At 47.0% G+C, this 16,470-nt stretch overlaps 1 protein-coding gene across 1 annotated transcript; it reads right to left on the reverse strand.

Moving 5' to 3' along the window:
• Positions 1-1,535: 1,535 nt before the first annotated feature.
• On the reverse strand, positions 1,536-14,975 carry si:ch211-284e13.4 (insulin receptor substrate 1-B). Its single transcript, XM_061703287.1, is given in 5 exon segments — positions 1,536-6,828; positions 10,154-10,769; positions 10,771-11,845; positions 11,847-13,152; positions 14,564-14,975. Coding segments are annotated over 5 exon segments (3,354 nt in total). The 5' UTR covers positions 14,913-14,975; the 3' UTR covers positions 1,536-6,820.
• Positions 14,976-16,470: the final 1,495 nt, after the last annotated feature.

A 16,470-nucleotide genomic window follows, 5' to 3' on the forward strand; every position in this document is an offset into this window, starting at 1 on the left:
TTTGTTTTTTTGGACTAATCTTTTTCTGTATTTTTTTGAATAATTAATTTTTTTCCCCCCAACTTATCGAGACACTTGGAACTCCCGTGAGAACCTCACAATACCAAATGCAGTATAATTTGCGCAATCTGATAGCGTTGTCTGAGAATTCACACACGCCACGTCGGTCAGAGCAAAGAGAGGATCAAAGTTCAACTGTACACTTATTTCCCATCAAATGTGCAAACACAGCATTGGGCTGCAATGGTCAAGAGTACAACAAAGTACCACTTTACCAACAAACCCGAGCAGTGTTCCTGGGGTCAATTTGCAGGTGTCATGTGACTATAAATATCGATGGATTAGTTAATGGTGTGTGGACAACAGTCGCCGTACGATTTCATCTACTTGAAACTTGGAAGGACTGCCGCTTGTACTTTGAAGCACTTTTAGCAAACATGCTCCACCTGAATCACAGTATGGCTGCACGGGTAACAAAAGAACCATGTTATAAATTCATGATCATTTCACAAAGTAGCCATGTTCACGGTTTAGCAATCATTTAATGTCAGCCGGACTGCGCCCATTTACATTCATCTGCCCTGATATTCTGCAATACTGGTGCAATGCCTTTTGACACTTAGCAGGAAACAACTTTTTTTTAACCCAACGGCCAATAAGAGATCAATTTGAAACTTCAGGGACCAATTTATTTATTACTTTATGAGAGCTGCTGCTGACTCTGGGAACTCCCAGCACTTTTTGTTTGAACTTAAAACAACCATAAGTGAAAGATTTGAGTTATATTGAAATGTTGGAAAACTTAATTTACTGCAGAAAACTTTCGGGAGCTGTTTGCAGTATTTGTTGAAGTTTGAACTTTATAAAAACATGCTGCTGAGCCTGCGAGCTCGCTGTCCTTTGTTGTTGCAATTTCAAAACAATGATAACTGTCCAAGATAAAAAAAGAAAAAAAACGCTAACATGTTGCAAATATGAAACGCTGTTTAATAAACGTATGCTTAAGGGCATTTAAAAAAGTGTTGGAGTTTGTGTTATTTCAATTGGTTTGCTGCAAATGAATATATGGGCTCCAAATATCGGTTATCAGCCTCCTTGACTTGCTAATAATCGCTCTCGGCCTAGAAAAGAAACGTAAAGGTCTATCTCTCCGAACACGCAACATAGAGTTAAAAAAAAAGGCAACTTGTCACGCTCTGATCTTGCCAAAATACCATCTGTTAGACCAGAGGAGTCTGGGATTAAAAACATCACGTCTTGCTAATACCTTCAAAGGTCCGAGCAGCAGTCTAAATGTGAATGTTGCAACATTGACTTGAAACACGTAGTCAACAAAAGACTCACAAATGCCCTTGTTTTCCCCACTTTGCCTTTTTATCCATATATTTAAAAAAAACAACAACAAAAAAAACATTGAGGTTGTCTACATCACAGACAAGTATTGTCAATATTCTGTTTGGAACCAATTTGTCATGAATTGACTGAACCCCACGCACGCAGCCGCGACAACCGCCCCTCCCCCCCCCCGCCCCCCAATCAGTGAACTCCTCTATACACTTGACATAGTTCATGTTCACTCTTTGTACACCAATATCAAAGTAGTATCAATGACTCGAAAATACATAGAACGCTCTTTCAATTGTAATTACAGAATGATATCTTGATTGTACATACAGTATCATTTCCCACACCGAGAGTCACTCAGAAGCGGTTTTACGTTTTTTAAGAGCTTTCATCGATATTTTCCGTCCTATCTGATGATGTCCCGTAGTGCTCTTAGACCGTGAGGGGTTTAACCGCCAACTGTTTTGTCTGCATGGTTTTGAGATTATGAGATGCAGTCAAAGAGGCTCCGTAATCGTAATCCCTAATTAGAGGAGTGCCACTCAAGGAACAACAAAAAGATTATCAAGGACCACGTCAACCGAGTCAACCGGTAGCTTGAATTCCAAGTGCCTGGCAGTAAAGTTGTCGTTCCGAAGCGCAAAGTCTTGGCAGTGGTGGGCTGTTCTTATTTAGACACCAATAATTTATCAATTCATTCCCCAAATCAATCATTTATTGGGATTGTTGAAAGGCCAACAACCGAGACATAATTTCAAAATGTGTGGTGATACTGTTTGAATAAAGTACGTCAAAATGTAGTCCTGCCTTGAGTGAGTTGAAGTGACTATTTACAGTGGATCGGAAAGTTTTTGTGATCTAAAAAAACGGAGACAAAACATTTACCACCATGAATGTGATCTATAACCTGTCCAACTTAATTGAAAAAAAGGAGGGGTAGTTCAAATAACAAGTGAAATAGCATGGTTGCAGAAGTGCGCATACCCTCTTATAACTGGGATGTGGCTGGTTTCAGAATTAACCAACTGTCTGCTAGAAAGCAGGAAGAGAATGTCAGGAAAAGCCTACCAGAACATCTGAAGTTGATGCGGGGTTGCTCGGATCCACTTTAATGGGTGGCTGGTGTGTGCTGACTCTCATTCAACATGAGTTTGAGTGTGATTGGTTAATTCTCAACGCAGCCACATCCCAGTTGTTAAGAGGGTGTGCACACTTGTGCGACCACATTATCTTAGTTGTTTATTTTTACTTCCCCTCTCGAAAAACAACCTCAACAACTAACTTCAATAGAGTTAGTTGTAGAGGTTGTAGGTCAAATGATTTGGCTTGGTCTGATTTTTTAATATCACAAAAATATTGTGGCATTTGAACAGGGGTGTGTAGACATTTCATATCCACTGTTTTGGCAAGTGAGTACCTTTTAGCTGGAAATGACCGTAGGACGTCGTGCAAAGGGACAACAATGAGGGACATTTGAAAAACTATATCTCCGTAACACAACTGCCACTTTTTTTGTTTGTTTGAAATGTCATTTCCCCTTAGAGGACACTCGCACAACAAATCCAATTCATAGACCTTGAATCATTTTGAGCTTAAGCGTGCTTGTATCTTTCGGGAGCCTTGTCGCAGACATGATTCTAAATGTGGGAAAAGCGACCAGTGTGAAAAATACAGTCAATGCAGAAAGCCTTGTTCCTTTGTACCCTGTTGACACACAAGCAGAAACACGCGGCGTTTGCGCACCGTTGTTACGCAAGCCTCCCGGCGGCATCGTCGTGAACTGACGTTTGGTTGAAACCGTCCGTAGATACAGTACGTCTGATTGATCGTACATGGTGTTGAATGTTTCATCTAAGCTGCGACTGGACCGAACCGGACTTCAACGGCTCTGGGCATATTACGCAACCAGTCGTAAACTCACATGAACTTTCTAAAAACACTCTCGAAAATGTTTCCTTGAAAAATGTAAAACATAGTTTGGCCCCGCAGCAGTTCAATGAAAGAATTCTTTATTTGAAAACAGATTTAAGATTGACTTTGTCTATAAGTGCTCTTGTTGTTGTTTTTTGGCAATTTGACGATCTTACGGCAGCATAACCGATAAAAGAGAATACAAATAATGGCTTGCGAGAGAACCAGACCAGGCCTTGGGTTTGAGTAAAGACAGAAAGGAGCACCATTCGCACCATTCGGGGACTGACTCCACATCCAAATCGAGAAAAACAACGCGGACGAGCGTGTTGATCGTGTTGGAGCCCGGGTAAAGCGCTTAGCTGCTCTGAAGAGTTCAAATGACCTCCGCTCATGTATGCTTCGAGGTTCAAAATACACCACAAGCCTAAATCGATACATAGGTTTCATTCGCAGACTGGTATGAGCCCGCTTTGTTAGTATTTTATATACAAGAGAGCAATAGCTGTCAGGTAAAAACAACGCAGAAAGTCATTCAAATAGGATTTAAGATTCAAATGTATACAATTAGTAACAGTAACATGTTATTGTTTTGTTTTGTTTGGTTTTTTGGGATGAAATAGCAGCCCACGTTTTTTTTTTTTTTTTTTTTTTTTGCTTCGCTTTGTTGGGCCAAACCTCAACTTGACAAAGTCGAACACAAGCGAGGGAATGCTTACATTGTGGCTTAACTGTTAGGCACCCCACAAAAAAATCGAATGATCTTTTCACGTTTCAGAGAAACTGTAAGGCAATTTAAGAAAAACAGTTTACTGATATCAATGTTTGTTTATTCACTTTTTTTTCTTTTGTTTTGTTTTTTTTGTATTTTCACAACCCATTTTAAGATTACCTGTGTAAAACAGCTACAATCAAAAAAGAGGCACTTTATAAAAGAGTATAGAGATATCTAGGCTAAATAGTATTCATCAAAATACTGTATGTATAGTGTATATCTTAAATAACATTGTATGTGTCACATTATATTTGTTTAAATTGTTATGTGAATGAGAAAAACAAACTGCAGTGTTGTAAATGCTGTTCGCTTGTATAATGTAGTCTGAACCACAGTACAATATACAGTTACTGTATTTGAAATGAACAAAGCAGTTGCCAAAAGTGATGTACACACTCATTCCCTGTGGGATTTGTGCTACATGTTGGTTCAAATCTTAAAAATGCCAAAACAGGAACTTGTCCAATTCTGTCCGTAGAATATAGTTCAATGTACAATGTTATTATTTTTCATATTTCGTGGACTGAAGGCAACTTTTGCACCACTGTAGAATTGCGTTAGTCTGAGGTTCTTTCCGTATACTGCGGCCACTCTGACCAAATAACGCTGCGCAAGAATGCGATGCGAATTCGCCAGTTGTTACGCGCCGCCTCGGCAACTGGCAGAATTGCGGGGACCTGACGAGACGCGGTTCATTTCATCGCATCGGGGGGGGGGGGGGGGGCTGGAAAAGCATCAGGTGGAACTTGCGTGCACAAAATGATGTTTCTTACCACTGGACGGCAACTTCCAAGACGCAGTCGCGCGAGGGAGCTCAATTTCAAATTGTATTTGTAGCTGTGATGTCAACTTGAATCGGGGGGGGGGGGGGTAATAATGAGTCCTTTGAATTGCACATGGAAAGCCATTAAAAGGAACACTAAAACAGACGAGCCTCCCGAGTCGAACACCAAAACAATCGCAGTCGCGGTGTAGCCCAATCGCTCTGGAAAAATAGGCCTGAAAAGTCTTCAAATGATCCTCATGCGTGACGACAGTGAGCGTCTAGGGAACCATTTTCCTATCATTTGACTTTGTATGAAGTCCTCCGACTGCCATCAAGATTTGATGCAACGATCGAATAATGTTGTATTTGTGGCTTACGTGTTTTGGGAATTGTCGTAACAGTTCGTTTGCAGCGTTGCGTTTTTGTTTAAGAATCGCATGCCGGGACAGATAAAAGCACTCGGGGCTTCTAAATGGCCCACGAGCATTTTTCACCGTGGTCAACGACGATATTCGCTACCAATTTCTTCAATGCTACACGGCCATAAAACAACCACAAAGCTCACAAAGTGTTCGAATGATGTTTGCTGACAAGAATACACCTCAAAAATAAAAAGATGTTTGTGCATTTATTCTAGTATGCTGAGTAGTCCGTGGACTAGTAAACTCCTTGTCCTAACTGGTAGGACAATTCAGCACACTAGTAAAATGACTAGGGCGCGCTAGTAGAACAACTACTGTGCACTACTAGTGATGTGGTAGATATTAACTAGTAGAATTGTTATACTATTATCATGCTGTTGTCTACTAGTGCACAGTTTTGCCTCACGAGTACCACCTGTGCAGTCATTCTACTCGTGTGCAGAAATGTGGACAAAAACATCACTAGTAAGCCATTTGTTCGACGAGTGCGCTGAATTGTCTTACTCGTGAGGACAGAGTGTACTAGTACATGGACTCTTCAGCGCACTATAGTAGGATATTGAATAAAGACTCTCAACTTCTTAATCCCAACAACTAAGTGATAGTGTCACTGCAAGAAACATGTCGTGTTGCCTCTCCTTGCGGGTCTTCAAATTTGTACTTTGAATGTTTTATTTTTCTCGATTGTACAATGGTTAACTTGTATAATAAATGTCTTTTTCCCCGCCCCTTAATTCACCCACGTCATATTATGTCATGTTACGCGAACCCGCATAACGGTTGTGTTCGACTTTGGAGACGCTTCAGTAGTCTTTTTTGTTTGTTTGTTTAACATCATGTCACAGCCAAAGTGGTACATGGGGAAAAAAAGTTTTTGTTTTGTTTTATTTTTTAACAGCTTGAGGAAAGTCCTGAAGAAGCATTATGGCTTTAATGGCACCTGTATGTATTTAGTTGACAACAATGACAAAGTGTGTGATTGTGTTCGAGCCATATTCCCTTCTTTTGTATGACACTTTTTTTATTATTATTTTGATTTTTTTTTTTTTTTTTTTTAGAAAACTGACCAAGGATGATGCTGCACACAGGACGAAAACAAAGCCTTTTGGGACTTTAGCTGCAATACGACTCCATAAAGTAAACGGGTGTCATTAGAGAGCCTCGGACGATCACATTTCATTCCGTCTGTTGAGCTACCAATCACGGTGATGGCGATCTTGGAGGCAATCAAAGCAAACGTGCGACATTTCTACCGACTTTATGGCTTTGCCCGATTGTCATAGTGCTTTAATCGTGTCAAATGGACATAAAGCCGACCTGTGAACTCACATAATCACACATCATCCTTTGTCCAGTTCACATTGGCTGATCAGAGCAAGGCATAAAAACAGATATATTCCTTACCCTGTGTGTGTGTGCGCATGCGTGCGTGCGTGCGTTTGGCACATGTTTGGTTGCCAGAACATGGCGGACGGGATGAGGAATGGTTTTTCCCAGAGTTCCGGTGCTTTGGACTCGGCGTACGGTTGTGTTGCGGCAACGGTCGGGCTGCCGAGCGCGGAGGCGTCGCGATCCTTCCGTGGTAGACTTGCGATCAACAAGTCAACAATCTGGAGGAAAACAATCAAGCACAGGCAGGAATTTAAGGTGGACCTTTTGGGAGACAACACATTGCATTGTTTTCACATCATCAGGTCTTATTGGTGCTGTATTTATTATTGGAGTAGTTTTAAGTCCATCAGGTTATGTACTGCGCAAAAGGTCGTGCGGTTCTGGAAAACATTGAATCTGCGGTTGCTCGTGTAAACATCACGTGGTGCGCGATATCTTTCGAAAAGGATTTCAATGATAAGGCGCGTGTTCATATTATGCAATTGCAGCAGCTCCACGCGATCAAGAAAACATGCGAGCATCGTAAAAATCAGCCTGGCAGTGGCCGCGAATGTGGCCCATCGAGATCCGGTGAGACGAAATGAGCCTCTCGTTATTAAAGAATTGCCTCATAAAGAAGCCGCTTTGTACCTCAGGGGACACCTCTGGATAAGTGCTCGCACATCAACTTGACTCGGGCTGACCACTTGCTCTTTTGCCTCCCAAGAGGAAAATGATTGTGAGGAAGTAAAAAAAAAAAAAACAACAACAAAAAACCACAATGTTTCCTTGAAGATCTTGTTTCCATTTTAATTTTTTTATTTTTCTCAAAAAGGCATTCCAAAGTTCCTGAAATGAAATTCCTATCCTGCGACGAACTGGTAGGAATTATCCCGGCCACCGGGGGCTTTAAAGGATTTATTGTCACGGCTCAAACGCTCAAAAGTCGCAGGGCCAAGTAGCGTCTACTTTTCGCGAGGCGTGGTTTCAGCAGACACACCCACGGCATTTGAGAGCGGAGACAATGGCTTGATTTTTCACGATTCTGAAGCCTCATTTGAGATACTTGGCAATTTATTTTTTTTTCTTTAATTGTTCACACTTTTCTCTGTGGTGTGTCAAATTTAGAAGACATTTTCACTTCACATGGACTAAGGTGGAGAACGCCTTGAATTCTTTTGAACCTTATTTTGACACATTTTCCATGTCGGTGAAGAATGTTAAAATTCACTGTAGAGCTATTAAACGTTTTACAGTTTCGGCAGTTTGATCCCGGTCGGGACTAACTACATTTCAATTATTTATTTTGGGAAAATTCTAAATTCAGCGTCCAGACAAATCCGAAGTCGCCAGCGTTTTACCGCGGGAAGGCTTTTGTTCGCAAACGTCAGCTGTGATTCGGCGATGCCGGCGCCCATCATGACGCTCTTGTGCTATATTTAAGCACGGAAAAACAAGTCTGCCGAAGGTTAATATTCATTCAGGCCATGGTGTTCTTCAGCCCGAGCAAAGGCGGCAGATGTTGTGTTGCATGCTTATTGATGAAAGGAAATCAAGTGAGAAACGGTCAACGCTGAACCAACATGAATAGAATCTAGAATCCAAAAAAATTATAATAATTCAATAAAAAGAAATAAATAAGTAAATACAAATTCCAAAATGTGACTGTGACTCTTAAGAATATAATTGCAACCTGGTGGGCAAACAAACACCTGAATTCAATGACGATATGTTCATTCAACATTTCACTTTGGGAGTCTCGCCAATACAAAAGTGGAGCGGAATGAGTCGAATTATGGGAGTGATGAAGCGCGTCCCATCCGTACAGGCTTGATACGCGGATGTGCAACATGTCGCATGTAGCAGGAGCAGCACATCCAGTCAGCAATCTCGGTGGGGAAATGGGAAATTACAAGCGCTTTCCTCGCCATTCACGTTAAATGCATAAAACCCGCTGTCCCGTCCCCCGTCGCAATAAGTAGGTAATTACAGTATTGTGATCGCACATATGCGTTCGATGAATCAATTATGCAAATGTGAATGGTCTGAATAAATAAGACCCGCAAATGGTGTGTTCCTCATGAATAGTTTATGTTGTGGGTTTTCTGTAGAGTAACGTACACTTCTTGGCGGCCTCAAGTGACGCTCCCGCACAGTATAGAGCCAGTTCAACAATGCTGGTGTAGACCATTTTCCTTTTGACGGATCGAGAGAGGCTTCATCTAAAACTGTTCATCAGTAACGTCGTGCGGCGGCGGCGGCGGAACTGCAATGCATTTCGGGTACCTTAGCTACACACACAGTACCTGGTGAAGTGTCAGGGTTAGTGTAAATTTGCCTCTCCAAGATATTATTCCTTGACACGAGAGAGCCACTCAACTCTAATGTGCTTCGGCACGGGAGACGACTATCCATCAAAAGCGCACTTACGCGTCACATGACTTTGAGCCGTGGCGCAGCATGATGGGAGACCTCGAGGTTGCCGTGTGAACCGGTGAGGTCGACAGCTCGCCCACGCGCCGGCACAAATACCTGGCCCGTGTCCCCCTCTGCCTATCACCGTTTATGCGGAAGGCTCATTAACCGGCAGCAGACACATCGATTGGCTGCGCTTTCGCTCGCCGCCCACTGGTCATAATAAGAGACCTTGCGCATTGGAGACGCGGCGAGGAGCCCTCGAGGAGCCCTCTTACGGAGTTTTGTCTGCAGTTTATCCTCGTTTCGTCAAGCCGCATGACAAAAGAGTCCAAATCCGAATGTTTTGTAACCAACTGTCGACATTGGCAATTCATCGGAGCCAATGCGTCCCTGTACCACACCTGGTCGAAAGTCACGACCAATGCATCCAAACCAGACAAAATGCTTCCAACTTGATGGGCAACAACGAATGTGTTGTTTCTTGGCGAAAGTCGATGCTGCCTTGAGTGACGTCCTAATTTTAAAACGTGCTCTTTCCTGCATTATATATAAAAAAAAAATTAAAAAAAAAAACACATCCTCATCAAATTCCCCAGGGGAAGACTCATCCCAGAACTTAAACCTTAAAACTACATACACTGACTTTCAACGGTCAACGTGAGCATTATGTAGCATCTGTCACCCGGGAAATGCTAAGGAATGTCTGTCCGCTTGTGTTGCCTAAAAGCAAACTTGTGGTTCAGCATTCACAAATTCGCCCATTCGCTGCTTTTTTTATTTTACATTTTTTGGGGTGGGGGTCGGCTATCCGCCATTATTTGCAGAAGATTCACCTATTGGCTGCTTTTGTGCTCAGGCCAAAGCAGTACAAGTATTACTTTGGCACCACCTCGGCGGCAGGGAACGATGTCAAAGTGAGTCGAGGAGTTTCACTTGGACAAAAATCGTACCTTGCCGGAATCTATAGGCAATTCTCAACCATTTTTGTGGGAGGCGTCACTCAATCACATATTTTCGCAACGCGCGGCAGGGCTCGGCGAATCCCCCCCCCCGTGAATCGCCGCACCGCAGATGAAGGTGGTTCCTCACCCAACTAAATCAATAAAAGAACATTCCAAATGGACCCGCGGCCCTTTCAGCCCTTACCTGGATCTTCCTTTCTGCCAATTTGGTGTGCTCTCAGTTCCTCTGACTTATAGAAGTCAATACTGGCGTACGTGTTGAGACTAGAGCTGGCACCGCTGCCCGTAGCGCCTGCGCCGATGTTGTAGGTGGCAGACGAATGCTCAGCTCCCCCTTGAGGGCTCTCCTTAATGGCCAAGTCAAGGTCTATATAGTTAAGGCCTTGTTCAGAAGATGCTTGCGGAGGCGGCGTGTCGGACGAACTCGCTGCCGGACCGCTTTCCCACAGCGAGCGGTCCAAAGTGTGCCGGTGGCCCGCCGGCTGCGCGCCTTCCGGAAAGACGCGGGTAGCGGAGGGTGGGTGTCGAGGTACAGAGGGAGGGGAGTTAAAGGTCTCGGAGCGGCGGCCCCGCCGACCCTGAGCGTCGGCTCGCGCCTGCCTGCCGCTGTGTTCGGGAGACTGGAGGCTCTTACCAGGAGAAAAGCCCAGCCCGGTCTCCTCCTCCATGGATACAGGTGGACCAGAGCGGCCGGCCGGTCTCGCCGAAAGGCCGGGATCCGAAATGTTCTTGTCAATGAACGAATTAAGGGCGTCCGCCGCCATCTTTCCTTTGGGTCGATTTACAGAGTTTCCATCCTGGCGCCAGAGGAGAAAATGCGCCACGTTCGAGTCGAGCCTCGGGGACGGCATCTCGCGGCCCCTGCGGCGGGCTTAGGGGCGTCGATGACTTCCCTACATCCATGCCGACGTACTCGGCGGAGGCGGCCAACGGCGCCGAGAAGCTGCGAGGAAGGTTAGCAGCATTCTCGGGAACGAGGAGCGGCTGGTTTGAGGGCCGCAGGGTTCCGTGAATCACGGGTTGTGCTCGATCCGGGCCTGCACGCCTTCCGCCGTTATACTTATTGTCTTCCTTAAACACAATACTGACGTACTCGCCGACATTGTGAGCCGCCATCGGGGGCACGTTCTCCTTAACCCGAGGCAAGGTGTTGGCTTTAGCAATGTCTGCAGGCGTACTGAGGGGGCGGCCCCTCCTCTGTTGCTTTGGGCTCTTGCAGCTCGATCCGCGTTTTTGCAGGTGACGGCCATCTTTTGCGCACGTTCCTGCACTCTTGTACAAACTTAACCCTTTCCCTGCCGATACGGACCTGTCCTCCAGGCTTTCGCTGCTGGCCGAGCTCGAGGAGAAAGACGACGAAGACATGGAGAGTTGGAAGCCGCCGGTAGGAGCCGCTCCCATTTTGTTTCTCTTGTTGCCGCCGCTCGTTCCAGCGCTATCGCTACTGTCTTTTTTGCACTCCCCTTTGTTTAAGTCCTCCTCAAAGCGACTGTAGAGGGTATGCTGATAAGCTCGGGGCAGAGAGAAGTAGGAATTGAACATTTTCGGTTGCAGTTGGTGCTGTTCGGGGTGGGAAGGCGGCGTGCTACAAGCAGAACGGCTACTGACGGGTGAGACGTTCATGTAGTCGCTGGCCGCCCGGCTCTCGACGCCGGCCCGGCCATCCCACATACCCAGTCCGTGCAACTCTGCGGCGACGCTACTATTGGGCGACATGACCATGTAGCCCTCTGAGCTGGGCCGCCGCATGTGCTGAGGCGGGGACACGCTGTCGTTGGGCGTCATGGCCATGTACTCGTCGTGTGCGGCCGGAGACGTGACTCCAGGCAGCATTGACATGTAGCCGCTATCCGAAGGAGCTCTTGCATCTGCTTCTCTCCCTTTGTTCAAAACTCTTCCTGTTTTCCCCTGCCGCATCACGTCGCCCGCACCCTAGCGCCGCGCTGCCGGAGCCTTCTCTGTTAGCGCTCTGTGACATGATGGCGTATTCATCGTCCTCGTCGTCATCTTTTCGATGTGGCGCCAGTCGTTCGTGGGTGGCCAAAGGCAGAGAAGCCCTCTTACTTAGTAGTCGTCGTTCTGCCTCAGAATCCCGACTGGATGAGCGCCGGAGAATTCGTCGGCCTTTGGAGCGATGATGGGAACCGAAGAAGCCCTCTCGCTGACCCATGACGATGTAGCTCGAGGGCCCTTCTCCGTGCCCGTGATGGGCAGCCATACCGGGCACGAGCAGCGAGTGTTCACCGGGACTGGAGCCGTATTCGTCCGAGGAGCCGTAGTCGCTCGGGGAACCTGAAACGGAAACTCTCTGAGACACACGGGGGTAGGAGCACACCGTCATGCCTCCCGCCGCCGCGCCCGCCAGGCCGCACTCGGAGCCGTGACCGGAGCTGGAGGACAGGCTCGGAGCGGGAGAGGGAGCGGGGTTAGGCGTGTAGCGTGCGAGGCTGAGGGTAATCTTCGCAGGGGTGGGGGCCCTGGCGGGCTTGGGCCTGAGCGTGGGAGTCGTCGAGCAGGATCCGTTAAGACTCGGGCTGGAGCTGGCCCACGTCGACCTGGTACTCGCTCCGCTCTCCTCTGACCTGGCCCCGATGCTTGCCGTTCGAGCCCGCGGGAATCCGTGGCGTGACGTCGGCGAGGTGCCGGTACTGCTGCCGCCCGGGGTCTCCGTGCGGGCTCGCCTGGCGAAGCCTACCTGACTGGGCGGCAGATTCGGGTGATGCCGGCGACTCGGAACGCCGATGGGGTTGGAAGCGGTTCCGCCGCCGCATGACGTCCCCACGGACTGAGATTTGCTGCGCTGACGGAACTCCTCGCTTAGCGCTTTCATGGCCTCCAGCAAGGTCTCGTGCATGTTCTGAGCCACCACAGAATCGTCCACCTGCATCCAAAACTCTCCGGGCCCGGTGATGGCCGAACGACCCACCTCAATGAAGAAAAAGTTCTCCGAATGACCGCATCTGCGAACATTCATCAGCTGCAGCACCACAGCGGCCACGTCAGAGTTGAGCTTGACAAAGTTGACGGTCTTGTCAGTTAGGCACAGGCGGTAGATGCCTACTAAGTTCCTGGCGTGTCCAAGACCTTTTGGCCAAACTTTAACCTGCCACACCTCCTTGAAAGTTGGAATCGGAGACGGAGAACTACACTCGCCGCTACTTCCGTAGTCGTCAGGAGATCTACCTGTGAGCGAAAAGAAAGGACACCAATGAACGTGCCAGAAGACGAATGGAAACGAGAACGCGACAAAAAAAATGGTCTCCTGACCCCGAGTTTGCGCTTGAATAATAAATATGCTTTAGTGGTACCTTGATTTACAAGCGCACCAGTGTACCAATGTGTTTTGGGAGTTTTGAGGGCGACTGCGATGCCGCCGGATGTGGGCAAGGAGAGCCACGCCGCCGTCGCCGATGCGCGTTTATACGAGACGGAAACAGTCAAACGCGCAAATGCAAAATGAAAACACGCGCAAGGAGCTGCTGCTGGGCTGACCCAACTCTAGCTCCTGACATCGCTCACTAGGCCACGCCCCTTAACATCCAACAGTACTTACACTCATTATACTTCAAAAAAGAAACGGCCATTCTCGATCATTATGTTTTATTCTGCCGTCAGACAATCCATCGCTATTTTTCTCGCTGGAACGGATCAATCGCATTTCATTTGATTTCTAAGGCAAAATTTATATTAATTTCGAGCTGTTACGGTTCCGAGCTCGGTCTCGGAACAAATCGATCGGTGCCGCAGGTTTTTCATCTCGATGAGGTTTTGCTGGCTAAATAAAGGTTACGTTTAAAAAAAAAACACTTTTTTTTTTTTTAATCATCATAAACATATTGATAAGCGAATACTGAAATGATTTCAATGACTGTCGTGTGCATGTAGCTGCATTGTTTTTCTGCCACAATTATTTTTCAACTTTCTTCCACATCACGTGGAAGAAAATGGGACTCGGAGCATCCGTCGGTCATCACGCAGCATCCGTGTGATGTCGTCCGGCGCACGCAGAGCTGGGAAAGCCCGTCAGTGGGTGTACACGAGCAGTGGGGAAGGGGGTGGTTGTGCGGCGGTCCCGGAACATCAACATAAACAACTCGAAGAGAACCCGCTTTCGGACATGCAGCCGCGCAGAGAGCGCCGATGCCGCCCGCCCGCACGAATGTAGGTTATTCGAGGCGGAGCTGTGCAGAAAAACAACAACACGGGCCGGAGCGGAGAGCGCCGCGATAGGCTGGCGCCATATGATGATGCATCCCGCGGATGGTTGCTATATGCCCTCTGCGCCGTGCAAAAAAAAAAAAAAAAAAAAAAAAAAAAAACAGAAGGCTGCGCCTTATTTGCCAGATTGCCACACTTCTGTTTTGCTGATACGGAATAAGATTCCGCGTTCCAAATTGCCACGCCACCCTTCAAACGGGTCCACTTGATGAGGTTGTTTCGAAAGCCCGCTATTTGGATGCATTCCGTTCATCTGGAGATGTGGGACTATGAATATGAATATGCATATGAATATGAATCACACGAGTAGTAATCAAACGCAGTGGATGGAGTGCGTCCAGCAAAAACGACCGAGACACGACACGTCACGTCTTACAATTGCACTGGAGGTCCAGCATGGCTTGGTACCACTGGTTTTGGACCTCCTCGCTGTCGGCGGCGATGGCGAAGCTCTCGCTGCGGGTGTAGAGCACGATCAGGTGCTTGTTCTTGGAATCCGCCCGCTTGTTGATGTTGAAGCACGTCTCCAGGTTCAGCACTTTCTTGGGCACGGGAGATTTGCTGCGGAATTTCTTCTCGTTCTCGTAATACTCCAAGCGAGCGGGACCACGCTCCGAGGCCGTCCTCAGCACGAAGAAGCGCCGGTGCATTGATTTGTGCTTGCGGAGGTAGCCGCTTCTCTGCACGTCTTCGTCATTCTGCAGCTCGGCGCCTTGGTTCTCCATGGCCGCCGCTTTGACTAGAAAAGCGCTCGCGACGTCACAAAAACCCAACAAGTCCACGTGAAGTCCTGCTTTTAATCCATTGCAGCTACATGCCGCCTCCTCCTCCTCCTCCTCCTCCTCCTCCTCCTCCTCGCGTCCTCGCCGAAGTGTTCAAGCATGTGCGCGGCGATTAGGATGGAGAACCGAGCCGGAGCGCGCCTCCGCGCGGCATCCGGCGGCCGCAGGAGGATCCCAACGGCGTCCTCCGCAGTCCGAGATACGGCGGGTGCACCTCAGCCGCGGAGCGACGTCTAGACCCTCTCCGCCACCTGTCTGACTGAAGCTGGCCAGACTGCAAGTTTGGCGAATTCAAGCGCGGCATCCGGTCACGCCGTTCCAAAATAAAATCACGTTTGACTTGGAAATGGCTGTTAATTGAGTCTTCTTCTGCTCGTTTTACGTTTTCCACAGAGTCGCAGCACTCGCAAAAAAAAAAGCTTCGGGATATTCGGCTTTCGGGTGACGTTTTACGTCGAACCTCAGACGCGCTTTTACAGGTCATCTCAATTTGACCTTCTCGAAACTGTTGAGCGCACACGTCCAACTGTTCCACATTGCAATACCTTTTGTACAACTTTAACAAGGAAGTGAACGTCAAAATTCAAAACAGGTGATTGATGCATGAATGGACAAAACAATGTCCTTGTTCAATTTCAACAGTCCTCTTAATTAAAAAACAAAAAAACAAGTCCTTCGAATTGACTCAATTTGAACGTGTACATCGGTCCCACACGATTAAAATGCGTTCAACTAACATATATTATTGGATTTTTGGATTATTCTCAAGAAAAACGGGGAAATTGTGTCAGTTTAGAACATTTTAATCTTGGGCAACAGAAAGTGAAGTACATTGAACTTTGTTTTGACAAACGCATGTTACAGACACCGGGGAAACGTTTTAAATTGTGGGGGGGATATGCACGTTGTGTCTCCTTTAAGTGGAAATTTGGGCTAAACTTCGACTGCTGGGGGTCACAGTTCAAGTCCCGCTGTGGACAAAATCAAACGAATGGCAACTCGTTGTTCATTGTGACAACTCCGCGCGTGATGACGCAGCAGAGTGTAAATTCAATCATTGAATATAATATTTACGAATGGAACTTATTTCGCAAGTTCGGACATTCGTAGACCGTCGCAAGTAATGATTGTCGTTATGTAGGGCAGTCATGTTCAGTATTACCCGGGCGTTTCGCCAGTTCGTTGTTGTGTCGTCTTATTGCGAAAGGAGGCTCCGTCGGCTTCCGGGTGTTTTCGGCTCTCCTCGAGTTGACTTGACGATTTCCTGCCAGACTGGCACGTTTCAGCCGGTGCCAGTCAACATTGAGGGCGGCTTCAGGACACCAGAGGGGCGCCGTGGAACTCGATGTGCGTCTGACGTGTTTGGGTTTTTTTTTTTTTGTTTCGTTCTCGACATTTATGTGACAAAATTCACCGAAATATGAGCGAACGTGTTGTTCAGACCGATTGTGCTATCGTGAATAATATTCTCAAGTGACTTTTGGATGGATGTTTCAAACAA

The sequence above is a fragment of the Phycodurus eques genome, chromosome 17 (assembly GCF_024500275.1).
Source record: "Phycodurus eques isolate BA_2022a chromosome 17, UOR_Pequ_1.1, whole genome shotgun sequence".
Lineage (NCBI taxonomy): Eukaryota > Metazoa > Chordata > Actinopteri > Syngnathiformes > Syngnathidae > Phycodurus > Phycodurus eques.